Source organism: Dendrobates tinctorius, unplaced genomic scaffold (assembly GCF_039654945.1).
Source record: "Dendrobates tinctorius isolate UK_male_01 unplaced genomic scaffold, ASM3965494v1 ptg000159l, whole genome shotgun sequence".
Lineage (NCBI taxonomy): Eukaryota > Metazoa > Chordata > Amphibia > Anura > Dendrobatidae > Dendrobates > Dendrobates tinctorius.
This window is the reverse complement of record NW_027361826.1, coordinates 3,857,992-3,885,389: the sequence shown is the minus strand read 5'-3', so window position 1 is coordinate 3,885,389 and position 27,398 is coordinate 3,857,992. Positions and strand designations below refer to the sequence as shown.

Below are 27,398 nucleotides of genomic sequence, written 5' to 3'. Positions count from 1 at the left end.
GCGACGTCATCGTGAGAACGGACGTCATCGCGGGCATTTCGCAAAGGATTACTGGGAACGGCTGCGCGGGACGTTGGAAGGTAAGAATAACACTATTTTTTATTATTTTTTACATCCTATCTTTTACTATTGATGCCGCATAGGCGGCCTCAGTAGTAAAAAGTTGGTCACACTCGTCAAACACTGTGTTTGACGAGTGTGACCAACCTGTCAGTCAGTTGTCCAAGCGATGCTCCAGATCGCTGGGAAAACGCTAGCATTCTGAAAGCTAATAACGCTTGCAAAATGCTAGTTTTTCCGTGGGAAAATCGCAGGAATTTAAAATGCGATTTTCCCGCGGAATGGAATTCCGGAATTCTCGCGGTAATTTCCGCGAGAGTTCCGTTACGTGTGCACATAGCCTTATAGTGTTTCCCACTCATTTTCAAAATTGGTGAATGATGTTTTATAGTAAAAACACAAGGCCAGATGCTGATACACCTCATAGAGATATATCACTTATTGAGCGCCATGAGAAACTTATTGAGCGCCCTCGTCATGTAGGGGGCGCTTCCATCCTCGGCGAGAGCACTGCAGTCCCTGGCAGGCTCGGCAGAGGGCGCCCTGCAGTCCCTGGCAGGCACAATAGAAGCCCGCGTTTACTCCTGCGTCATTGACAATTGGAAACGCCTACTTCAAAAGCGTTAGTTACGAATGACGTCACGTAGGCTGTCTCGTATTCTAGAACTTGTCTACGCATTCCGCCGGATGCTCTTACTAATTCGCTGTGTAAGTTACGCTACGTAAATAGCGTAGCTCCATTTCGAGTTAACGACGGTGGAAAGGGAAGACGACGACGGCGGCGGCCATTTTATGCTGGAGTGCTTGCAGAGGACAGCTGTTAACGGTCCACGTCCGCAGTTCCCGCGTTTTAGCCTGAGAAGAAAAGGATAATCGTCCTCCTTTGCTCTGCAGTTGTGTGACGTACGGCTTCAGGCTGTTTCCGACAGTTTCATCGTTTTACGGCGACGGCAGAATGAGGGGAAGCTTTATGGATCGTGACCGGGGCGGGTGAGGATGGTGTTCTCCGTGATTCTGCCTCATTGCTCAGTGGACAGCAGGTGTCGGGTATCTGCCACATCCCGCCATGGGGCGACGTGGCGGCGGCGGCCTGCAGTGTGCGGAGCCTCGGCCAGGTTCACGTCACAGATTCCGCACTGCACAGCCGCAGCCATGTCTAGGGCGATACACACAGCTGCGGTTCTCGGTGTCCCGTGTGCACACTGCCTAAGTGAGCAGCTCTCCAGTCTGCAGTGCGATTTCGCCCCATTTCATGCTTTGTTAGGCTATGTGCACACGTTGCAGAAATGCTGCAGAATTATCCGCAGTATTTCCGCAACTCCCTGCCGCAGGTAAAAACGCATGCGGAATTCGCATGTGTTTTCCTGCAAAAAACAAGCGTTTTTAGCTTGCGGAATGTTTGTGCTTTCCAAGCATCACTTGGAAAAATGACTGACAGGTTGGTCGCACTTGTTATGCTTACCACTTGACCAACTTTTTACTATTGAGGCTGCCTATGTAGCATCAGTAGTAAAAGGTTAAAAATTATTAAAAAAAGAGAGATATACTTACCCTCTGTCGGCACCGGGCCCTCAGCCACGCTGCCAGCATCTTCTGGTCCCAGGGATGCGTTGGGCGAATGACCTCTGATGACGTAGCATCACGCGAGACCGCAACGTCATCTCGGGTGATTCCCGCAATGCATCCCTGGGACCGGAAGATGCTGGCAGCGTGGCTGAGGGGCGGGAGGACTTCAGGGGCCGTCAGAGGGTAAGTATATCCTGATTTTTTATTTTAATTCTATTTTTTACAGGAATATGGTACCCAGGGCATGGAGTTGAGTCTCCTCTCCTCCAGACCCTGGGTACCATCCGCACATGAAGCGCTCGCTTTATGCATGGTGGGCATAGCCACATGCGTAAAGTGAGCATTACAATGCAATCCTATGGCGGCGGAATCGCCGCGATTCCGCAGATTTAATGGACATGCTGCGGATATTACCGCAATGCGATTCCACAGTGGTAAAATCTGCAGCATAGGCCCAGCAATGCAGAATCCCATAGGATTGCATGGGATGCATTTTTTAAGCGTTTCCACGGTGGCAGAAATGCTTAAACGCAGAGTGGACAACACCTTATGGAGCAGGTTGAGATCCACAACCAAATCATACACAAGTGACACTTTCTGCGCTGTGTGAACATGGCCTGATGAGGGACACTGCAATGTTTCCATGGCTGCTGTAAATAAATGTGGATGTGATGAATGTGCAGAAAATCTCCTGATCTGTGCAGCTTGTTTGGAATTAAAGGGCTTTTCCCACTGAAGAGAGAAATCTGCTGAGCTGTGACTGCAGTGTGCTGACTGTTGTGATTCCCTGTGTTTGCATTGTAGTCATGTGATTCGTGTCTTTGGTCACATGACCGTGGTTATACAAATCGGTCCACATGCAAGCGGAGACCGACCACCGTCGATGCGAGTACAGAGGATAGCAGTACCATTCCTGGCCACTACACGGTGTATAGAGCTGTGCCACTGCTGGTGCCTGCAGTACCATTCCTAGCCACTACGCAGTGTATAGAGCTGTGCCGCTGCTGGTGCCTGCAGTACCATTCCTAGCCACTATACGGTGTATAGAGCTGTGCCTGCAGTACCATTCCCGGCCACTACACGTTGTATAGAGCTGTGCCACTGCTGGTGCCTGCAGTACCATTCCCGGCCACTACACGGTGTATAGAGCTGTGCTGGTGCCTGCAGTACCATTCCCGGCCACTACACGGTGTATAGAGCTGTGCCACTGCTGGTGCCTGTAGTACCATTCCTAGCCACTACACGGTGTATAGAGCTGTGCCGCTGCTGGTGCCTGCAGTACCATTCCCGGCCACTACACGGTGTATAGAGCTGTGCCGCTGCTGGTGCCTGCAGTACCATTTCTGTTCATTACACGGTGTACAGAGCTGTGTCGCTGCTGGTGTCGGCAGTACCATTCCTAGCCACTATACGGTGTATAGAGCTGTGCCTGCAGTACCATTCCCGGCCACTACACGTATAGAGCTGTGCCACTGCTGGTGCCTGCAGTACCATTCCCGGCCACTACACGGTGTATAGAGCTGTGCCGCTGCTGGTGCCTGCAGTACCATTCCCGGCCACTACACTGTGTATAGAGCTGTGCCACTGCTGGTGCCTGTAGTACCATTCCTAGCCACTACACAGTGTATAGAGCTGTGCCACTGCTGGTGCCTGTAGTACCGTTCCCGGCCACTACACGGTGCATAGAGCTGTGCCGCTGCTGGTGCCTGCAGTACCATTCCCGGCCACTACACTGTATAGAGCTGTGCCACTGCTGGTGCCTGTAGTACCATTCCTAGCCACTACATGGTGTATAGAGCTGTGCCGCTGCTGGTGCCTGCAGTACCATTCCCGGCCACTACACGGTGTATAGAGCTGTGACGCTGCTGGTGCCTGCAGTACCATTTCTGTTCACTACACGGTGTACAGAGCTGTGTCGCTGCTGGTGTCGGCAGTACCATTCCTAGCCAGTACACGGTGTATAGAGCTGTGCCGCTGCTGGTGCCGGCAGTACCATTCCTAGCCACTACACGGTGTATAGAGCTGTGCCACTCCATTTCTGTTCACTACACGGTGTATAGAGCTGTGCTGCTGCTGGTGCCTGCAGTACCATTCCTAGCCACTACACGGTGTATAGATCTGTGCCACTGCTGGTGCCTGTAGTACCATTCCTGCCCACTACACGGAGTATAGAGCTGTGCTGCTGCTGGTGCCTGCAGTACCATTCCTGGCCACTACACAGTATATAGAGCTGTGCCGCTGCTGGTGCCTGCAGTACCATTCCTGGCCACTACACTTTATAGAACTGTGCCACTGCTGGTGCCTGCAGTACCATTCCTGGCCACTACACGGTGTATAGAGCTGTGCTGCTGCTGGTGCCTGCAGTACCATTCCTAGCCACTACACGGTGTATAGAGCTGTGCCACTGCTGGTGCCTGTAGTACCATTCCTGGCCACTACACGGTGTATAGAGCTGTGCTGGTGCCTGCAGTACCATTCCTGGCCACTACACGGTGTATAGAGCTGTGCCGCTGCTGGTGCCTGCAGTACCATTCCTGGCCACTACACTGTATAGAGCTGTGCCGCTGCTGGTGCCTGCAGTACCATTCCTGCCCACTACACGGTGTATAGAGCTGTGCTGGTGCATATGGTTCCCTCTATCAGCTGATTGTTGGGGGTTCCAGGAGTCACTGATGTGATATTGCTGACTTATCCTAAGGCTAATAAAGGAGTTTTCTTCAGCTGCAGTTTTTTTTTTTTTTTTTTCCAGAACAAGTTGTCCTTGACTCGCCCTCCTCGGGTCCAGCCCGAGTCTCCTCTGCTGCTCGTGGTGTGTGTGACCGGCTGCAGATGTGATGTTGGCACTGCAGCCAATCAGAACTCAGTGGCTCATTGTCTATTTGGGTAGAGCTCTTGATATCGCTGATTGGTTGCAGTGACGATGGCGCTGCAGACACCAGGAGCAGCAGACCAGACACTGCACAAAACTTGGACTGGGTGGGTACAAAATTGTATTTGTTTTTTTTAAAGCAAAATAGCCTGCAGATGGTGTTTTTTTTTTTTTTTACAACAAAAACCCTGTTTAATGTTAAGGAGAACCTGTCTGCAGGATTAATCCCTACAATCTAAAGGCATGGCTATAATGGTGCTGTGATACTGATGATTCTGATACCTGATGTGAAGGGATCCGCTCAGCGGCTGCTGAATGCTCACCTTATGGAGTGTTCAGTCTGTGCATCAGTGTGCTTGGGGGCAGGGTCGTCTTCTCGTTCTCCGCTCCTCTGCTTCTTGTGCAGGTCACTAATTGTTCAGTGACCTGCTTCCTATTAATTCTGCGGGGCATGTGCAGTGGGAGCTGGCGTATGGTGTGCAGGACTTGGCGCTGGAGGTGGGGCATGTGCAGTGGGAGCTGGCGTATGGTGTGCAGGACTTGGTGTTGGAGGTGGGGCATGTGCAGATCAAGATTTTGGCGTAATATTAATCAGCATCACCGCTCCATTGCAGCCATGTCTTTAGTTTATAGGACTAAATCCTGCTGACAACAAGCTCTTTAAAGCATTTGTCTTGTCTCAAGCTGTAGCAGACTGGTCCCCTGACATCCAGGTAGCTGGGTACGTGGTCTCCCCAATGTCCGGCTCTATGGGCGCTCCTGATCTATGTTGCTTTGCCGCTGAAGAGACGGCCAGTGTTGGGCATTAATGGCCCCTCCAGCAGTCCCGGCTGGCGTCTGTACTGTGCTTACCAGCTCAGCTAGAATGGGGTTTTGTCGGATCCTTGTCCTGTATTGCTTTGGTGGCTGTAGCCGTGACCTCCTGGGTACAGTCCACGTCAGCCCATCACTGAGCTCTGTGGCTGTGCCAATGTGTGGACAGCATAGCTGCAGCCAGTAAACAAGAACAATGGCAGAAAGACCACACTGGACTTGGGAGGGTGAGTATCGGATGACTTTAATCCAGGGCTGTGGAGTCGGTAAGCCAAACCTGCGACTCCGACTCCTCAATTTCCCTTACACCGACTCCAACTCCGACTCCGACTCCCACACATATTGCTTATATTTGAGTGAAAAATTTATTGTAGTACAATGTGAACCTCAGACATTTAATCATTTTTATGATCCAATAATCAAGATATTTAGATAGAACAGAATATATATTGGTGTACTACCCGGTTTTCATTATTTTTGGTACAGATACGATATGGATAGACAGATATGGATAAATGGATAGATAGAACAGATTTCTAATCTGCTTTTGCAATTGAAAACATTATCTATGAGCTCAAAAACCTTTCAGGTGATGCGGTTTTTTAAAAAGATGATCAGCTTTTGCAGCTGAAAAACGTATCCTCAAAAAACACAGGAAAAACGCTGTGTGTGAATGTAGCCTTAGATCAGGAATAGAACAGCCATTTATAGGACATTTCATAACTTTCCCAAACTCCTATGAAAAAATATTCAGCACATCCTGCATTGAATTACTGTACCCAATTTATTATATATTTTAGGAGTCGGAGTCGCTCCATTTTATACCGACTCCGACTCCACCAAAATGAGCACCGACTCCGACTCCACAGCCCTGCTTTAATCTTGTGCCGGCTGAAAAAGGGCAAAAATAACCAGAAAATGTTTTCTGTAGAATTAAAGGGAATCTGTCATAAGTAGTGTTGAGCGATACCGTCCGATACTTAAAAGTATCGGATCGGAATGGATCGGCCGATCTAAAAAAAAATATCGGGTATCGCCGATTCCGATACCGGAAGTCCCATTCAAGTCTATGGGACTTCCGGTATCGGAATAAGAAAAACCCTATTTTTGCCTTGTACAGCCTCTCTGGGGTCTGTGCCGGACTGCCCGGGGGTCTGTGCCGGACTGCCCGGGGGTCTGTGCCGGACTGCCCGGGGGTCTGTGCCGGACTGCCCGGGGGTCTGTGCCGGACTGCCCGGGGGTCTGTGCCGGACTGCCCGGGGGTCTGTGCAGGCATCGTCCGATGGGACTACAAGTCCCATCGGGCGATGCCTGCTACCATGACAGTGATTGACACATTAGCCAATGATGGGACAGTAGTAGTCCCATCATCCGGCTAATGTGTTGAATGTAAAAAAAAAAAAATACATGCTACATACATGCATACTACATATATACTACATGTAACATACATACTACATACATGCTACATACATACATGCTACATACATACTACATACATAATACATATATACTACATGCATGCAACATATATACTACATGTAACATATACAACATACATACTACATACATAATACATATATACTACATGCATGCAACATATATACTACATGCATGCAACATGCATACTATATATATACTACATGTAACATATATACTACATGCAACATACATACTACATGCTACATACAGTGCCTACAAGTAGTATTCAACCCCCTGCAGATTTAGCAGGTTTGATAAGATGCAAATAAGTTAGAGCCTTCAAACTTCACACAAGAGCAGGATTTATTAACAGATGCATAAATATTACAAACCAAAAAGTTATGTTGCTCAGTTAAATTTTAATAAATTTTAAACATAAAAGTGTGGGTCAATTATTATTCAACCCCTAGGTTTAATATTTTGTGGAATAACCCTTGTTTGCAATTACAGCTAATAATCGTCTTTTATCAGGCCTGCACAGGTCTCTGGAGTTATCTTGGCCCACTCCTCCATGCAGATCTTCTCCAAGTTATCTAGGTTCTTTGGGTGTCTCATGTGGACTTTAATCTTGAGCTCCTTCCACAAGTTTTCAATTGGGTTAAGGTCAGGAGACCTACTAGGCCACTCCAACACCTTGATTTTTTGCCTCTTGAACCAGGCCTTGGTTTTCTTGGCTGTGTGCTTTGGGTCGTTGTCTTGTTGGAAGATGAAATGACAACCCATCTTAAGATCCTTGATGGAGGAGCGGAGTTTCTTGGCCAAAATCTCCAGGTAGGCCGTGCTATCCATCTTCCCATGGATGCGGACCAGATGGCCAGGCCCCTTGGCTGAGAAACAGCCCCACAGCATGATGCTGCCACCACCATGCTTGACTGTAGGGATGGTATTCTTGGGGTCGTATGCAGTGCCATCCAGTCTCCAAACGTCACGTGTGTGGTTGGCACCAAAGATCTCGATCTTGGTCTCATCAGACCAGAGAACCTTGAACCAGTCTGTCTCAGAGTCCTCCAAGTGATCATGAGCAAACTGTAGACGAGCCTTGACATGACGCTTTGAAAGTAAAGGTACCTTACGGGCTCGTCTGGAACGGAGACCATTGCGGTGGAGTACATTACTTATGGTATTGACTGAAACCAATGTCCCCACTGCCATGAGATCTTCCCGGAGCTCCTTCCTTGTTGTCCTTGGGTTAGCCTTGACTCTTCGGACAAGCCTGGCCTCGGCACAGGAGGAAACTTTCAAAGGCTGTCCAGGCCGTGGAAGGCTAACAGTAGTTCCATAAGCCTTCCACTTCCGGATGATGCTCCCAACAGTGGAGACAGGTAGGCCCAACTCCTTGGAAAGGGTTTTGTACCCCTTGCCAGCCTTGTGACCCTCCACGATCTTGTCTCTGATGGCCTTGGAATGCTCCTTTGTCTTTCCCATGTTGACCATGTATGAGTGCTGTTCACAAGTTTGGGGAGGGTCTTAAATAGTCAGAAAAGGCTGGAAAAAGAGATAATTAATCCAAACATGTGAAGCTCATTGTTCTTTGTCCCTGAAATACTTCTTAATACTTTAGGGGAACCAAACAGAATTCTGGTGGTTTGAGGGGTTGAATAATGATCCTCTGAATAAACTTTTCACAATTTAAAAAAAAATTAAACAAAGAAATAACATTCTTTTTTGCTGCAGTGCATTTCACACTTCCAGGCTGATCTACAGTCCAAATGTCACAATGCCAAGTTAATTCCGAATGTGTAAACCTGCTAAATCTGCAGGGGGTTGAATACTACTTGTAGGCACTGTACATGCTACATGCATGCTACACATATACTATATATACTACATGTAACATACATACTACATATATACTACATGCTACATACATGCAACATGCATACTACATACATGATACATACATGCATGCAACATACATACTACATATATACCACATGCATGCAACATGCATACTACATATATACTGCATATATACTACATGCATGCAACATACATATATACTACATACAGTACATATAACATAGAGTACATACTCACCGTCACTTGTCACTTTGATCCCCGAAGCCATTGTCGCCTGAGGAATAAATATCAAAATAAAAAACCACCAATATACTTACCCCGATCCGCAAAAGTCCACGAGGGTCCCACGTCGATCTTGCGTGGAGAACAGCAGCATCAGCTGATGCTACCGTTCTCTACCAGCTACAGGAATACAATGACGGAAGGTAGGTATCCTTCCGCACTGTATTCCTCCACCACTGTAAAAAAAAAAAAAAAAAGTCCCTAGTCTCACTTTATGCCATTGCTGTGAGTATGTACTCTGTTATATGTACTGTATGTCTATATGTATTGTATGTAGTATATATGTATGTTGCATGCATGTAGTATGCATGTTGCATGCATGTGGTATATACACTCACTGGCCACTTTATTAGGTACACCATGCTAGTAACGGGTTGGACCCCCTTTTGCCTTCAGAACTGCCTCAATTCTTCGTGGCAGAGATTCAACAAGGTGTTGGAAGCATTCCTCAGAGATTTTGGACCATATTGACATGATGGCATCACACAGTTGGCGCAGATTTGTCGGCTGCACATCCCTGATGCGAATCTCCCGTTCCACCACATCCCAAAGATGCTCTATTGGATTGAGATCTGGTGACTGAGGAGGCCATTTGAGTACAGTGAACTCATTGTCATGTTCAAGAAACCAATCTGAGATGATTCGAGCTTTATGACATGGCGCATTATCCTGCTGAAAGTAGCCATCAGATGCCTGTTCTTAGCTGAGAGGAGTGGTACCCAGTGTGGTCTTCTGCTGCTGTAGCCCATCTGCCTCAAAGTTCGACGCACTGTGCGTTCAGAGATGCTCTTCTGCCTACCTTGGTTGTAACGGGTGGCAATTTGAGTCACTGTTGCCTTTCTATCAGCTCGAACCAGTCTGCCCATTCTCCTCTGACCTCTGGCATCAACAAGGCATTTCCGGCCACAGAACTGCCGCTCACTGGATTTTTTTTCTTTTTCGGACCATTCTCTGTAAACCCTAGAGATGGTTGTGCGTGAAAATCCCAGTAGATCAGCAGTTTCAGAAATACTCAGACCAGCCCTTCTGGCACCAACAATCATGCCACGTTCAAAGGCACTCAAATCACCTTTCTTCCCCATACTGATGCTCGGTTTGAACTGCTGGAGATTGTCTTGACCATGTCTACATGCCTAAATGCACTGAGTTGCCGCCATGTGATTGGCAGATTAGAAATTAAGTCTTAACACACAGTTGGACAGGTGTACCTAATAAAGTGGCCAGTGAGTGTATGTAGTATGTATCATGCATGTATGTAGTATGCATGTAGTATGTAGTCCCATCGGACGATGCCTGCACAGACCCCCGGACAGTCGGCACAGCCCCCCCGGCAGGCCGGTACAGACCCCCGGACAGTCGGCACAGCCCCCCCGGCAGGCCGGTACAGACCCCCGGACAGTCGGCACAGACCCCCCGAAGGCCCGAACTGACGGCGCATCATGATGACGTTATTTCGGCAGCCAATCAGAGCCACAAAAGTGGCTCATTGCATTTTGGACTTCCGATTCCGGTATCCGATACGAAAAAAGTATCGGTACTCGGTATCGGAATTCCGATACGGCAAATATCGGCCGATACCCGATACTTGCGGTATCGGAAAGCTCAACACTAGTCATAAGGATTTTGCATTGTAATCTGAGAGCAGCACGATGTAAGGCAAGAAACTCTGGTTCCAGTGATGTCACTTACTGGGCTGCTTGCTGCAGTTTTAATTGAATGCCTCTTTTTGTCTCATGTAGATGTAGCAGAGTGAAGTCTTCTGCTCTGTGTAACCCCGCCCACACTCCTGATTGGAAGCTTCCTGTGTACATTGTCAGCAAGCTGCCAATCAGTAGTGGGGGTGGGGTGCCACAGATTAGCTGGACTGCCCTGCACATGACACTAAGTCCTGCAGTGATGATCTTCTATTAATAAAACCCTGATTGTATTGAAACTACAGCACACATCCTAATAAATGACACATCCCTGGAATCAGGCTCTCTGCCCTATATTATGCCGAGCTCAGAGTAAATAGCAAAAATCTACTGACAGATTCCCTGTAAGGTGTGTGCGTACAGGGCCATACAAAAAATACTAAAAAGACTCTTCATTTCCATTGTATAACCCCTTGCTGCTCATATGTTCAACTTTTTGAGCATTTTTCTTCAGGTTTTGAAAAAATGCCTGTTTGGAGACTATAATGTGCATGTCACTAAAGTGTATCGTGATGGAAAACTCTCCAAACTAGGCATTGTCCAATCAGAAGCCTGCCAAAAAAATACTTCAAGAAAACCCTTCAAAGTTGATTTAGGAAATTAAGAACTCACCCTAGAAAGATGGTTTCCAATAGAAGATGCATGATTTTTTACTGTCTCACACAAACTGAGCATGCACATGTCTGATAAGAGACTTGGGCTGGGAGATTTGCCTTCTTTTGGCTGATTTCATCACCTTCAGTGATGCGAGTATGGGTCTGATGGCTGAGCTTGCTATACTGTTAGCCTATGTTCAATGGCCAACAAGTACTTTCCTTCATTTTCTGTTTTCCCGCCTATGATTTGACAATGTCATACAGGGAAAGTTGTCCTGCAAAATTTGTATAGCACAATCTGGATACATTGCAATATTTTTCATAAGGGCTCTGAAACTGATGCAGAAGTCTAGGAAAAATATCATCTGCATCTGAACATCATAAAGGCGCGCGCACGCTCTCTTATATAATTACATTGCTAAAGTTTGACCGCTCAGCTGCAGGGTGAATGCAATAGAAGCTGCTCAGGCATGGGCTGCTGAATCTCCATGTGACATGCCAGCAGTCTTCTCATCCTCCCGCACGATTTGGGCAGTTTCTGGCACCCTAGTATTTGCCCAAACCACCCTCATTATCTACTACTAATCCTGGCCCAGGGGGCACATGCTTGGCACCCAGCTCATTCTTGGTCATCAGTGTTGGAAAATTCATGTAAGGGTGGTTTCACATTAGCGCTTTTTAAGCGCACGCACGGCCGGGGGTAGCTCCGCCCCCGAGCCGGCTCTCTGCCCGGCGTGCCCGCCCCTTGCTTGTAGCGCCGCCTCCTAGCGCACAGCGGCGCCTGCGATCGGCGCACCCTATCTTTAGCATAGGGTGCGCAGATCGTGCGCAGGCCGTGCGCTAGTTGCGCTTTGACCTGCGCTGCGCACTTCTGACGGTGCGCCGTGCGCGCCAAAATCCGAAAAGTTTGATTTTTGGGCGCACCGTCAAAAGTGCGCAGCGCAGGTCAAAGCGCAACTAGCGCACGGCCTGCGCGCGATCTGCGCACCCTATGCTAAAGATAGGGTGCGCCGATCGCAGGCGCCGCTGTTAGCTAGGAGGCGGCGCTACAAGCAAGGGGCGGGCACGCCGGGCAGAGCCGGCTCGGGGGCGGAGCTACCCCCGGCCGTGCGTGTGCTTAAAAAGCGCTAATGTGAAACCACCCTTAGACAGTTCACTAAACTTATTAGCTACTAGATGGAGGCCCGATGCTATCGCATAGGGAGGGCGGTAATGTCACAATGGGGGTAGGCTTTGTAGCGTTGAGAATCTCTCCCCCATGTGCTCACCCATCTATCCACTCTCTTTCCCCATGTGCTGACTTCTCCCGTCTGTGCTCTCTTCTTTGACCTGTCTACCCCATGTGCTATCCCCTTTGTCTGCTGTCTCTCTCCTTCCTGTGCTGTGTTCTCCCCTCATGTGCTGTCCTGTTTGAGCTGTCTCCCCCCTGTGCTGTCTCTCTCACCCCTGTGTCTGACCATGAACAGAGCATACCACAGCTCCTGGGCAGGGGAAGAAGCAAAAAACAATACTGACATTACAGCAGGAGATCGCAGAGGATTCATTTTGTGAGGTAAAATATTGTTTAAAAACAGTCATATTTTACCTCACAAAATGAATCCTCTGTGATCTCCTGCTGTAATGTCAGTATTGTCTTTTGCTTACTCCCCTGTCCAGGAGATGTGGTATGCTCCGTACATGATGAGACAGTTTTTAAAATGAACTTTCGTTCGTGGGAAAACCCCTTTAATGTGACCGGCTTCCTCTGCCTGTAAACACGTTGCACATCTGCCGCCGGGATCAGCCGAGTAATTCACTGCGCCTGCACGGAATTCGTGCAGTGCGATGGTGTTCCGCTGGTGGTACCGCGCAAGAGGATGCGTGAGGGTCTGTGTGTGTGGTGCGACGGTGTTCCGCTGGTGGTACCGCGCAATAGGTTGGTACCAGCAGCAGTTTCCATATTGAGACACTCATCACTTGGGTGTCCCAATATGGCGGTTGGTGAACTTCCTACGCTTGGAATTCCGGGATATGGTGACATCTGGACAGAACAAGAAATGAAAACATTACAACGCAATTGTATAAATAGACATTTGACATTCCCCTTCATGACTTAAGGTCTCTTTGTCCACTAATGTAGCGCCGGTGGCTCTCGCTTTCCAAAATTTGGTAACCCAGGAGAACGCCTTCGTAAGAAGCGCTGGGATCTGAATGAGCTTCCGAAGTTTGAGAAAAACTTTTACACTGAGCATCCTGAAGTACTTCACATGTCGATGGTAAGAAAAACCCAAGACCTGCAGCTTGTGACTTCTGAGTCCTTTATAGTATTTAATTGGTTTTAGCCTGCTCTGAAGGTAACGGCTACCAAGAAGGGGTAGTCCAGCAGGCACAATAGTGTTATCCATGAGGTCATAGGTTAGGAAGGGTATCTGCAGGTTAATAGCATTCTGATCCTGCCTGGAGCTGGCACTGAGAGCACCACTGCCAGGAGTAAATTAGCTTTATTCCTCCTGGCAGCGTTCAGGTGTCTGTCATGGGGGCGACGCTGACGCTAGTTCTGTCACCACTCTGTGTATAGACAGAGGCAGGTGAAACCGTGCCCTGTCACTGACTGACAGCAGCTTAGCATTAGTCAGTGTCGGGGGCACAGTTAGGCTATGTGCCCACGATGCGATTTTTAAGCGTTTTTGCCGCGATTTTCGGCGCGAAAACGCTTAAAAATTGTGTACAGAACGCCCCCCATGCATTCCTATGGCATTCCGCACATGCTGTGATAATGCTGCGCTTTTTTCCGCAGCGGAATCGCATCGCGGAAAAAATCGTAGCATGCTCATTCTTTTGTACGGAATCGCAAAGAATTGTCGCGATTCCGCACCCATAGGAATGCATGAGAACCGCTTACTTCCCGCATGTGGCTATGCCCACCATGCGGGAAGTTAAGCGTCTCATGTGCGGTTGGTACCCACGGTGTGGAGGTGTGGAGGAGAGGAGACTGTCCTCCAGGCCCTGGGTACCATACCCCTGTAAAAAGAAGAATAAAAAATCGGGGTATATTTACCTTCCGGCGTCACGCGCTGCTTTCCCGGCCTAAGCGTTCCCAGTAATGCCTTGCGGCAAGGTCCTGTGATGACGCGGTCTCGCGAGATCGCTATAGTAACGCGAGACCAACGTCATCACAGGTCTCGCAAGGCATTACTGGGAACGCTGAGGCCCGGGATGGCAGCGTGGGACGTCGGAAGGTAAATATACCCCGATTTTTTTATTTTTTTGTTATTTTTTAACATTAGATCTTTTTACTACTGATGCTGCATAGGCGGCCTCAATAGTAAAAACCTGGTCACACTTGTCAAACACTATGTTTGATGAGTGTGACCAACCTGTCAATCACTTTCCAAGCGATGCTTCAAATCGCTTGGAAAGTGCTTGAGAAAATCGCGAACAGAATCGCGGTGAAATCGCGCGGAAAAAAACTGCGTGATTTCTGGGAAGGAGTCCGGTTTTTAGTGTGAGTTTTAAAACACTACATGGGCCCATAGCCTTATAGAAGAGAAAGTATGTTACACAAAGGGTGTCAGTGATGCGTGTCCCTAAATTCTGACCTTTAGGTTTTCCACTATATTTCAATTAAATGTTGAGAAGTTTTCTTGTAATAGATGCAGATTTGTATAATGCCGTACACTTACTGTTATACAGCATGAAGTTGAAGAACTGCGCAGGAAAAAAGAGATCACAGTCAGAGGGATAAACTGCCCCAAACCAGTGTATGATTTCCAACAGGCTAATTTTCCTCGTAAGTTGATCTACTTGGTCTGTTTCCTTTTTCTCCCGCACTATGAAGGGAATCTGTCACCCCCTGGACGGATTTAAGCTATTACTATAGCCATACAGGTAATAGAGTGGTTACACCCGTCTTACCTGTATGCCTCATAGCTGCGGTGTAGATGTTGAGAAATACACTTTTAATGTTCACTGCACGTCACAGGTCAGGGTGATGTCCATGGAAGGGGGGTGGTGTTATAATGGAGAGAGGAGGCAGGGATTTCTTCCAGGCACCGCACGCCCCAGAGCCTGGAGAAAATCATAACCTAAAATATTAAGTGTATTTCTGGACAGCTACATTGCAGCTATGAGGCATATAGGTAAGACGGGTTTAACCATTCTATTACCTGTATGCCCAGTGTAATGGCTTTAATCTGTCCAGGGGGTGAGAGATTCCCTTTAAAGAGTTGTATGGAGACATATTCCTACAGTGCTGTGCAAATTAATTGCGACAAAGCATTTTTTTAAATAAGATCGTTAATTGGTTACCAGTCAGTGATTCAAACCAGTTTTAACTGCTTTGAACAGGTGTGAGTGCCTAAACTGGTTTGAATCACTGACTGGTAACCAATTAACGATTTTACTTAAAAAAATGCTTTGTCCCAATTAATGACTGGTAACCAATTAACGATTTTACTTAAAAAAAATGCTTTGTCCCAATTAATTTTCTCAGCACTGTAGTTCTGCTAGCACTGTGGCAATGACACTACTGCATACAAGATGCATTATCGGTGTTTCATATTGCTTTATTTCTCATTCTGCAGAGTATGTTCTCGATGTTCTTGTGGATCAGCGATTTAAGGAACCCACCCCTATCCAGTGCCAGGGATTTCCACTTGCATTGAGTGGTCGAGACATGGTGGGAATTGCCCAGACTGGATCTGGAAAAACACTTGCGGTATTTATTTTATATTCTAAATATTACAACAACAAAAAACCAGTCAATCTCTCATAAAAGACATGCTTGCACTCAGTGTAGAAATGTTTGAGATTTCTTTAAAATAACTTTAAATATTAACCCCTTTCCAACATTGGGCGCAATAGTACACCGATGTCTGACTTCCCTTGTTTGGTGCAGGCTCCGGAGCTTTGCCCGCAACAGCTGTGCGTGGAATCGCAATCCACCAGCAGCTCTTAACCCATTAAATGCCGCTGTCAACGCTCGCTTTTGGCTGTCAGGCTAGAAATCCGCCCACTGGTTACCCCTGTCACGTGATTGCCGGTCACCGATGGGTTGGCATGACAACCGGAGGTTTCCTGGAGACCTCTATGGTTGTCACTGCCCGCTTGCTGTGAGCGCCACCCGGTGGTCGGCGCTCATAGCAAGTGAGTTATTCTATATAGAGGCGATCTGAACATCACCTTTATGTAGCAGAGCCGATCAGGTTATGGCAGCTTCTAGTCTCCCATGGAGACTATTGAAGCATGTCAAAAGTTATTATATATATATATATATATATATATATATATATATATATATATATATATATATATATATATAATTTTTTTTTTTAAATATATATAATGTTCAAATCACCCCCCTTCCACATCATTCAAAATAAAACTATAAAAAAACGAACATACACTTATTTGGTATCACCACGTTCAGAATCACCCGATCAGTCAATAAAAAAAAAAGGATTAACCCAATCGCTAAACGGTGTAACGAGAAAAAGTCAAAATGCCAGAATTAGGTTTTTTGGTCGCCACGACACTACATTAAAATGCAATAGCGGGCGATCAAAGTATCGTATCTGCACCAAAATGATATCATTAAAAATGACAGCTTGGTGCACAAAAAGTAAGCCCTCACCCAACCTGAGATCACGAATAAAGGAGATGCTACGGGTATCAGAAAATGGCCCTTTTTTTTTTTTTTTTTGACAAACTTTAACAAAAATTTCACCACTTAGATAAAAAAAGAGCCTAGACATGTTTGGTGTCTATGAACTCGTAATGACCTGGAGAATCATAATGGCAGGTCAGTGTTAGCATTTAGTGAACATGGTAAAAACAAAAAACTGTGGGATCGCACTTTTTTTGCAATTTCACCTCACTTGGAATTTTTTTCCCCGTTTTCTAGTACACGACATGGTAAAACCAATGGTGTCGTTCAAAAGTACAACTCCTCCCGCAAGAAAACAAGCCCTCACGCGGCCATATTGACAGAAAAATAAAAAAAGTTATGTCTGGGGAAGAAAGGGAGCAAAAAATGAACATACCTCCGGGGGTTAAGAGGTTTAAAGTAAGATGAGGTTGTCTATTTTAGGGAAAGTAATGCAGTTATGTAATTCTGAGAAAATCCAGATATTGATCTGGCTTTAAAGTCTGATTTCTTCCCTCTTTATTTTCTGTTTCTAAAGTATCTGCTGCCAGCAATGGTGCACATCAACCACCAGCCTTATCTGGAGCGAGGGGATGGGCCAATCGTACGTAAACGGCTACCTTACAATATTTGTAAATGTTGTTGATTTTTTTTTTTTTCTATCTCTTTTAAGCATTGTTAATGCGTTGTATGTTGCAGTGTTTGGTCCTTGCACCAACCAGAGAATTGGCTCAGCAAGTACAGCAAGTAGCTGATGAATATGGAAAATCATCTCGGCTGAAGAGTACCTGCATTTATGGTGGTGCTCCTAAGGGTCCACAGATACGTGATCTTGAGAGAGGTAATATTAGTAGTGTAGTAGGAAAAGGGGTATTTAAAGGGAACCTTTCATTAGATTTGTGCTGCTTTAACCACTGCCAAAATAAAATTGGTCCGGCTGTGATGTATGTTTTACGTCGAAAAAATAGTCACATTAAGATTAACACCAACTTTTAGTGGCTTTAGTGTTTTTTTTCGGCAACAGTTTCATTTTCCTCTACTTGTACCCACAGACTGCCTGAGAGGTTACTGCAATACATTAACTAATTTCATTTTTGTCTTGTGTCAAGGTGTGGAGATTTGCATTGCCACTCCAGGTAGGCTCATTGACTTTCTGGAGGCTGGGAAAACGAATTTGCGGCGGTGTACCTACCTTGTGCTGGATGAAGCCGACAGAATGCTTGACATGGGTTTTGAGCCACAGATACGCAAGATTGTGGACCAGATCAGGGTACTTATATGTATATATTATATTTTTTGTTTTTCCTTATAAATTTTCTATAATTTTAGATCTCTACCTCCATTATTAGACTCTGGCTTTTGGAGATGTCTTTTCCCAAAATCCTGAGACTTGTCTCTTAAAATGTAGTTGAGCCTTTTTTATTTTCACTAGCCCGACAGGCAAACGCTAATGTGGAGCGCAACGTGGCCAAAAGAGGTGCGACAGCTAGCTGAGGACTTCTTGAGGGATTATGTGCAGATCAATGTAGGAAACTTGGAGCTCTCGGCCAATCATAATATCCTCCAAATCGTTGATGTTTGTCAGGAGAATGAGAAGGATCACAAGTAAGTGTGTTTGTTTTTTAAATATTTTTTATGTTTTGGGTTCCTATTGTTCAAAATTTGTATGCATTTTTTTCAGACTTATTCAACTGATGGAAGAAATCATGGCAGAAAAAGAAAACAAAACTATTATATTTGTAGAAACCAAACGTCGCTGTGATGAGCTCACCCGCAGAATGAGACGTGATGGGTAAGACCCCAAAAACTCTTCTACTATTTGGTTTATTGTTCCGCTTTGCCCTTAAAGTGTTTCACTTCTTGCATATACTTGTAGGTGGCCCGCTATGTGTATTCATGGGGACAAGAGTCAACAGGAGCGAGACTGGGTCTTGAATGGTAAGTTAAGCATTAGAGAGCAACCTATTTTCTTAATGCAATGCTGACAAATGATGGTCAAGGAGTCATACGCACCATTATACTGTTGGGCACCAAACTAATAATAATAACAATCTTTTTACATAGCGCTAACATATTCCGCAGCGCTTTACAGTTTGCACACATTATCATCACTGTCCCCAATGAGGCTCACAATCTAGATTCCCTATGTCTTTGGAATGTGGGAGGAAACCCATGCAAACACGGGGAGAACATACAAACTCCTTGCAGATGTTGTCCTTAGTGGGATTTGAAGCTGCAGTGCTATCCACTGAGCCACCGTGCCGCCCCAACCTAACAAACACATGGTTATTTCTGACTTTTCAGTAGAATTCTAGTATATTATAGAAGGACGATTAAATGACAGATGCTTTTTAGTGGCTTGAGGAGACCAGAATAGGCAAGTTTCAGTGGCAAAACTTAATTTTTTTTTTAATTGCTGTCTTCAGTACTCTTATTTCTAAATCCAAATGGGTCTAAAATGCTGTATTAATTAAGGTGGTAAAGGATAATTATAAAAAGCATAAAATCCCCTGCTTCTTTTGAAACTAATGTAGAGTTAAAGAATGGACATGATTGACAGAGGGGGAATGCTTTATACATGTTAGTGGTTACCTTTCAGTATTAAAATTGCACTACGTTTCAGTCAGCAATGTTTAGTCCTTTGTTCATTTGCAGACCCTTGATGTGTTCTTCGAAGTCTGATCCAAGCTTCAGATCTTTATCTTGTGGGAGTATCTCTCCCAGTAATGTAGGCTGGATGTGAGCTCTGTGTATCTACTGTACTGCTGTTGGCACAGTTCCAATACTGTGCTCTCCTCGTCTATAGCCTGTTATCTTCTCTCTGAATAAAACTAGAGATACTTTCTTGGCTATCTGCACTTCAGAACTGTGTACAGTCCTTTACCCCTCCCTCCTATCCCGAAGAGGCCTCCTTCACACGTCAGTGTTTCCAGTACATGTGACAGTTTTCAAATGTGCTGGAGACACTTACACATCCATTATAATCTATGAGGCGCGCACATGTCCTTGTGTCCACACGGGACAATGACAGCTGTTTTTTTCTGGCAACACGGACATCAATACGTCAATTGCAGCTTACCTGTCTGTCGTGCTCAGAACCATTCGTTACTGGTACAGAGTGGTCACAGATCGCTCCTGCCTGAGATTCAGCTGCCTCTGCTGATGGGGGGGGGGGACTTCTGGTTTGTTCTGACCAGGGCTGTGGAGTCAGTAAGCCAAACCTGCGACTCCGACCCCTCAATTTACATTACACCGACTCCCACATATATTGCTTATATTTAAGTGAAAAATTTATTGTAGTACAATGTGAACATCAGACATTTAATCATTTTTATGATACAATAATCTAGATATAATACATTTTATTTCTATAGCGCCGACATATTCCGCAGCACTTTACATTTCAGAGGGGACTTGTGCAGACAATATACATTACAGCATAACAGTAATCACATAGATCATAACAAATACCAAGAGGAATGAGGGCCCTGCTCGCAAGCTTACAATCTGAGGAAAAAAGGGGAGACACGAAAGGTGGGTGGTAACAGTTGCCCTGATTGTATGGACCAGCCATAATGTTAAGTGTGTAACAGTACAGATGCAGAGGGCTAATGGATGCATAAAGCATGTGGGAATATGATGCGGGGAACCTGGTTATGGTAAATTTTTGGCTGTGCCACATAGGGATAGATTAGGTTAATGTGTTGAGGCGGTAGGCCAGTCTGAAAAAATGAGTTTTCGGGGCACGCTTAAATTTGTGGGGATTGGGGACTAATCGTATTGACCTGGGAAATGCATTCCAAAGAATTGGCGCAGCTTGTGTATAGTCTTGAAGACAGGAGTGGGAGGTTCTGATTATTGAGGATGCTAACCTCAGGTCATCAGCAGAACGGAGGGCGCGGGTAGGATGGTATATACATAGAATCATAGAATCGTAGAGTTGGAAGGGACCTCCTGGGCCATCTGGTCCAACCCCCTGCTCAAAGCAGGATTCGCTAAATCATCCCAGTCAGATGTTTGTCCAGCCTCTGTTTGAAGACTTCCATTGAAGGAGAACTCACCACTTCTCGTGGCAGCCTGTTCCACTCATTGATCACTCTAACTGTCAAAAAGTTTTTTCTAATATCTAATCTGTCTCCTCCCATTCAGTTTCATCCCATTGCTTCTAGTCTTTCCTTGTGCAAATGAGAATAAAGTTGATCCTTCTACAATGTGACAGCCCTTTAGATATTTGTAGACAGCTATTAAGTCTCCTCTCAGTCTTCTCTTTTGCAAACTAAACATTCCCAAATCCTGCAACCTTTCCTCATAAGACAGGGTTTGCAGACCGGTCACCATTCTGGTCGCTCTTTTCTGAACTTGCTCCAGTTTGTTGATGTCTTTTTATTGAAACAAGGGAGGAGATGTAGGGTGGTGCTGAGCCATTAAGAGCTTTGTGGGTGAGGGTAATAAGTTTGTACTGGATTCTGGAGTGGATGGGTAGCCAGTGTAATGACTGGCACAAGGTTAGAGGCATCGGTGTAACGATTGGTGAGGAATATGATCCTGGCAGCAGCATTCAAGACAGATTGGAGGGGGGAGAGTTTGGTAAGAGGGAAACCGATTAGAATGGAGTTACAATAGTCGAGACGAGAATGAATAAGAGAAACAGTAAGAGTTTTTGCAGAGTCAAAAGTAAGAAAAGGTCGAATTCTAGAAATGTTTTTGAGGTGCAGTCCAGATAACAAAAGCGAGCCAGTGATCGGATGTGGGGGACAAAGGAAAGCTTGGAGTCAAGTATGACCCCAAGACAGCGGGCATGTTGCTGGGGAGTAATAGAACCACACACGGAAATGGCAATGTCGGGTATAGGTACATTAGTAGCGGGAGGAAGCACAAGGAGTTCAGTCTTTGACAGGTTCAGTTTCAGATATAGTGAGGACATGATGTTAGACACAGCGTTTAGACAATCGCTGGTGTTTTCTAGAAAGGCTGGCGTGATGTCAGGAGAAGAAGCGTATAATTGGGTATCGTCAGCATAGAGATGGTACTGGAAGCCAAATCTACTGATTTTTTTGACCAATAGGGGCAGTATACAAAGAGAAGAGGAGGGGGCCTAGGACTGATCCTTGAGGAACCCCAACAGTAAGGGGAAGATGAGAGGAGGAGGAGCCAGCAAAAGATACAGTAAAGGAGCGGTCAGAGAGATGGGAGGAGAACCAGGAGAGAACTGTGTCCTTGCGGCCAATGGAACGGAGCATAGTGAGGAGGAGCTGATGATCCACAGTGTTGAATGCTGCAGAGAGATCCAAGAGAATTAGCATGGAGTAATGACCATTTCATTTAGCTGTTAGTAGATCATTAGAGACTTTAGTGAGGGCAGTTTCAGTAGAGTGTAAAGAGCGGAAACCGGATTGGAGAGGGTCGAGAAGAGTTATCAGAGAGATAGCGGATCAGACGGGAGTGGACCAGGCGTTCCAGGAGTTTAGAGATGAAGGAAAGATTAGAAACAGGTCTATAGTTAGCGGCACCGTTTTGGTCGAGGGATGGTTTTTTAAGTAGTGGATGTATGATGGCATGCTTAAATGAGGAGGGAAAGATACCAGAAGAGAGAGAGGTTAAATATTTTAGTTCGGTGAGGGGTGACAGCAGGGGAAAGGGACTGGAGGAGATGTGACGGAAATGGGTCACTGGTGCAAGTGGTTGGGCGAGAAGATGCAAGGAGCCTGCTTACTTCTGTGACTGGTTCAAAATCAGAGAGTGAGCTAGATGCAGTGGGGGAGGGAGGACAGTGCATGGTATGAGGTGATTGGGAGATAATTTCCTGTCGGATCTGGTCAATTTTTTCTTTTAAGTAATTGGCCAGATCGTCAGCTCGGAGCTCCGTGGTTGGGGCCTGTACTCTTGGGTTGAGTAGAGAATGAAAAGTGTCAGACGTTTAGGGTTATTGGACAGTGAAGTGATGAGGGTGTTGAAATAGGTTTGTTTTGAGAGGTGAAGGGCAGTGTTGTATGTTCGAAGCATAAACTTATAATGGATGAAATCTTCGGGTAGGTTGGATTTTCTCCACAGACGTTCGGCGCACCTGGAGCACCGCTGCAGGAAACGTGTTTGCAGGGTTGCCAGGGTTGTCGCCGTCTGTGTTGTGGTGTTCTATGTATAGGAGGAGCAAATTCATCCAGGGCACTTTGAAGTGTTTCATTGTAATGCTTCAATGCAGAATCAGGACATGAAAGGGAGGAGATAGGGGCCAATGAAGACTGCAAGTTCTTCATAAGTTTCTGGGTGTTAATGGCCTGTATATTTCTATAAATATGGACATATATATGGAAATATATATTTATTGGAATACAACTTTAGAACACAAAAAACTTTAATAAATTGTAAATATGTAATACACTATGTAATATTGATTACACATTATACACAGTATATATGTACACAAACACACTATGTAATAAACTATGTAAGTGACAAAAAACAGTTTTCAATAAAAACATACTAAATAACATTTGTGCAGTCTATGAATTTGTTCTAAGAAATAGAATTGCCTCCATCAGATCCTCCTTCATAGATGACCTCAAATCTGACCTAATAATTTTAAGGCTAGAGAACAACCCCTCTACACTAATTTGGGTTGGAGGCAAAGCCGTAACCACATGGGCAACATCTTTAACAATTGCCGGGTATAAAGGAATTGCCTCGTGCACAGTCAGTTTTGATGAACAGTTGAATTTTTCTATTTCTTTGAGAGAAAGTGAAACATTTTGCTGAAATATGGTCAATCTGCTTGCTATAGGAGACGGAGTGAAATCTTTTTCCTTGCGGCAACGCTTTGCTTGCTCCATTTCATCCAAATACTTGTCAAGGTCAAACTCCTCATCTGATGAGGATGAAGATATGGCAGCAGTAGCACTGTCAGGACCCAAGTCCTCTTGCGCCTGGCAGTCCTGTAGGCCAGTCATCCTAACTGCTACCTCAGACAGAGCTTCTTTTCTTTTATTAAACTGTTGATCATCAAGCCGTATAAGATGACTTGGGTCCACATAAACAGCTGCCAGAAAAATTTTATTTTCCAATAGCTGTGTCTCTCTCCGTTTCATCGAAGCAGCAATGCCATCTGAGATTAAACTTCCTCTTTGGGACAGGCAAAATAGCAAGTTCTTCCACTCCCTTATGAAAATGCCAGGAGATAAATCCTCAGCTTGTAATTTTTTTAGTCACGGTAAATGGGTGATTAAGCAATTCCTTCAATTCAGCCACCTGTGTCCATTGACCTTCATTTAGGGTTACCTGAGGGTTGATGAATCATATCTATAAGTTGTTTGTTTTAATGTTTTATTTATTGAAATCTGCAAGTTACATCCGAAAGAAAGCAATCAACAAAGTAGCTTACAAAATTATTATATAACCTACAAATTCCACTTTTCGGGAGTTAAACAGATGGTTTGAAATATCAATTCATGGCAAAACCTATTGATATATAGAAGTTTAAGGACAACAACAGCCTAAAAGGAACTTCCAGTAGCAAGATTATCTGGGTTCAAATCTGGGTTCTTCCCATCCACACGCCCCTGCTACATCACATATGCCATGATTTCAAACAAAGATGAAGAAGAACAAAAAAAGAAGAAAAGAGAAAAAAAAACAGTATAGGGAGTAAAGGGACAGGAGGTCAAGTAATTAGAGGGAGAAGTTGGGAGATAGGGGTGGAACATAGGGGAAGAAAGGGGGGGGGGGGAGAGGGGAACACTAGGCAACAAGGGTTTCGTCCACTCTGATAAAGCCGAGCAAGGAGGCCACTATAGCCTTATCAACTTCTACTAATGGATCTGAATCGGGTCCATGGGTGCCATACTCTTTCAAAAGCTGAAAGTGAGCCATTCACCAAGGCAGCCAGTTTGGCTACTTGATATAGCATATCTACCTTCTCTTGCAATTGGGATATAGATGGAGTGGTAGTTGTCTTCCAGTTCATAGGTATCAAAAGTTTCGCTGCTGAAAGAATGTGTTGAGTCAACAGAGCAGTATTCTTATGTCCAGTCGGTGACAGAAAATTTAAGAGCACTATCTCCGGTGTCAATGTAAGCTTTTTGCCCACAATTTCCCCGATATAATCCCCTACTAGTCGCCAGAACTGCAGCAGGGGTGGACAGGACCACCACATATGTAAGTATGTTCCCTCCGAGTCACAGCATCTCCAGCATCTAGTAGAAGACCCCGTCTGCCAATAAGTGTTCTGCTGTGGTGTAATATACCATCTGGCGACTATTTTAAAGGCATTCTCTTGAGCTCTAACGCATTGTGATGGGCCATGAGAAGAATTATAAATGTGTGATATTTGATTTGGGGTAAACTTGTATCCCAAATCCTTTTCCCAATGTGTTATATAGGCTCTTTTGAGGCAACAGTCAGTTATATTTAAAACCTGGTAAATAGACGACATTATCTTTTTGGGTTTATCCTTTGTTGCACAGAGAGTCTCAAATGCAGTCAGTGGGCGGGTAACGTCTGCTCCTAAAAGATACTGTGCCAAGGAGTCTCTTATAGAGCCGAATTGTATAAAGGACAAGTTGGAAAGCCCTGGTTGCTTCTTCAGTTCCTGAAAGGAGGGGAGTGCCCCGTCCGCTAAGAGTTCATCAACCGCTACATTTGCCAGGGAACCGGGTTTGATTAGATCATTGTCTCGGGAATAAGAGGCATGTGGCATTATATCTGCCAACTTGAGTAAGGGGGACAAAGGGGGAACTAGAGTTTTCACCAATCCCTTCCATAATTTTAAGGTAGCTTTGGTGTGTATATTAGGTAAATTTTTGTTTATGTTTTTACAAGGATATGCCAAAAGGATGGATCTCAGGGGATAAGGTGCTAGGGCTTCCTCCACCTCAATCCACTGCTTATTGTTAGGAGACCGCAACAGGTCTACCACTCTGGTAAGCATTGTCGCTTGGTAGTACCTTACTATGTCTGGTGCACCCATCCCACCCCTCGATTTGTTTAATGTTAATGTCCTGTATGCTAATCGGGGCTTTTGCTTTTTCCAAACATATCTGCGGAATAATGTATTAATTTTAAGAAGATACGATTTGGGGATGGTTATAGGGAGCATTTGGAAGATATATATGAACTTGGGTAAGATTAGGCTCTTCAGTAAATTTTTCCTTCCCATCCACGACACATACGAGTCCCTCCATGATTTCATGATAGTTTCTACTGAGGCAATTAGGGGGGGGATATTATGTTGAAAAAGGTCTCTATCCGATCTTCCTATCTTTACACCTAAATATTTGATATATTGTTTTGGCCAGGTGAATGGGTATGTACTTTTTAGTTTAGCTAAGGTATTCGGGGCTATATGTATGTCTAGCGCTTCCGACTTAGACATATTTACTTTAAAATTGGAAATTTTGCTATATTGATCTATGAGATCCATCAATGTTGGAAGTCCCAGCAAAGGATTAGTCATCAAGACTAAGAGATCGTCCGCAAATGCCGCTATTTTATAGTGTGTCTTATTGATACGAATACCCTCTATTCCCTCATGTATTTGTATGGCCTTTAAGAGAGGTTCCATTGCTAGCACAAATAACAACGGGGATAGGGGACAGCCCTGTCTTGTTCCGTTCTTTATAGTAAATGCATCTGTTGTAAAATCGTTAATCCTAATATGTGCCTTGGGCTTATCGTACATTGCCATTACGGCTGCTATAAACGCTTCGGGTATCTCAAACTTGATCAGCACTTCCCGTAGGTATACCCAGTCCACCCTGTCAAAGGCCTTCTCTGCATCTGTTCCAAGAAGCATCAATGGGAGTTTACGATTTTTTGCGTATTGAAGAAGGTGTAATACTTTGTGGACATTATCCCTTCCCTCCCTTCCACCCACAAACCCGGTCTGATTTAAGGAAATCAAATTTGGCAATGACTCGGCCATTCTTTTTGCCATCAGCCCTGCTAGGATTTTTAGGTCCACATTAAGGAGAGAGATTGGCCTATAGCTACTACATTGTTCAGGATCCTTCCCCTCTTTGTGTATTAGGGATATTCTGGCTGTAAGCATTTGGTTTGGCAATGGGTGGCCTTGTAAAACTGCTTTGCAAACGTTCAATAAATGTGGGAGTAGGAGGCCAGAGAAGGATTTATAGTAAAGTGCTGAGAATCCATCTGGACCGGGCGCTTTCCCCTTCGGGCACTTTGACAGGGCGGACTGCAACTCCCCTAGTGAAAAAGGTCTAGTGAGATATTGTTTTTGGGAATCAGACAAGACAGGCAAATCTAAAGTGCTTAGGAAGGACCTAGTGTCCATGCTTCTTTTAAGTGCGGAATCGGCGTTATCTTCCGGACGGAGATTATATAATTTCTTATAGTAGTCAAGGAATGCCCGCTCCATGTGCTCAGGAGTTTGCGAGCTTAACCCTTGTTCATTCTTGATTGAGTTAATCAGCGTACGTGACTGCCGCTTCCTTAGTTGTGATAACATTAATTTAGATGCTTTGTCTCCATGGACGTACATTCTGTTTTTCCATGTTGCATAGAGCTTAGCAGATCTCGAGTTTAATATGTCTTTAAGTTGCTGTCTTTTTTGTTGCAGCTTCTCTAAGCTATGTTGATCTATTTTATGTTTATGTGTAAGC

The 27,398-nt window shown here is 45.2% G+C and overlaps 1 protein-coding gene across 3 annotated transcripts in view; it reads left to right on the top strand.

The window, feature by feature from the left end:
* The first annotated feature begins 830 nt into the window (after positions 1-830).
* The window catches only part of DDX17 (DEAD-box helicase 17), a 38,017-nt gene continuing 11,449 nt past the window's right edge, over positions 831-27,398 (top strand). For 2 of the 3 annotated variants that reach the window (XR_012220772.1, XM_073549460.1), the window contains exons 1-10: positions 831-1,050; positions 13,282-13,417; positions 14,835-14,931; positions 15,725-15,858; positions 17,324-17,389; positions 17,485-17,626; positions 17,895-18,055; positions 18,218-18,390; positions 18,467-18,577; positions 18,662-18,723. Coding sequence is in view for 2 of the 3 variants with exons in the window: in XM_073549460.1 (XP_073405561.1) it covers positions 1,016-1,050; positions 13,282-13,417; positions 14,835-14,931; positions 15,725-15,858; positions 17,324-17,389; positions 17,485-17,626; positions 17,895-18,055; positions 18,218-18,390; positions 18,467-18,577; positions 18,662-18,723 (1,117 nt within the window). In the remaining variant the exon portion in view is untranslated. The remainder of the gene's footprint in view (positions 1,051-13,281; positions 13,418-14,834; positions 14,932-15,724; positions 15,859-17,323; positions 17,390-17,484; positions 17,627-17,894; positions 18,056-18,217; positions 18,391-18,466; positions 18,578-18,661; positions 18,724-27,398) is intronic. The other variant, XM_073549459.1, reaches the window with a different exon arrangement.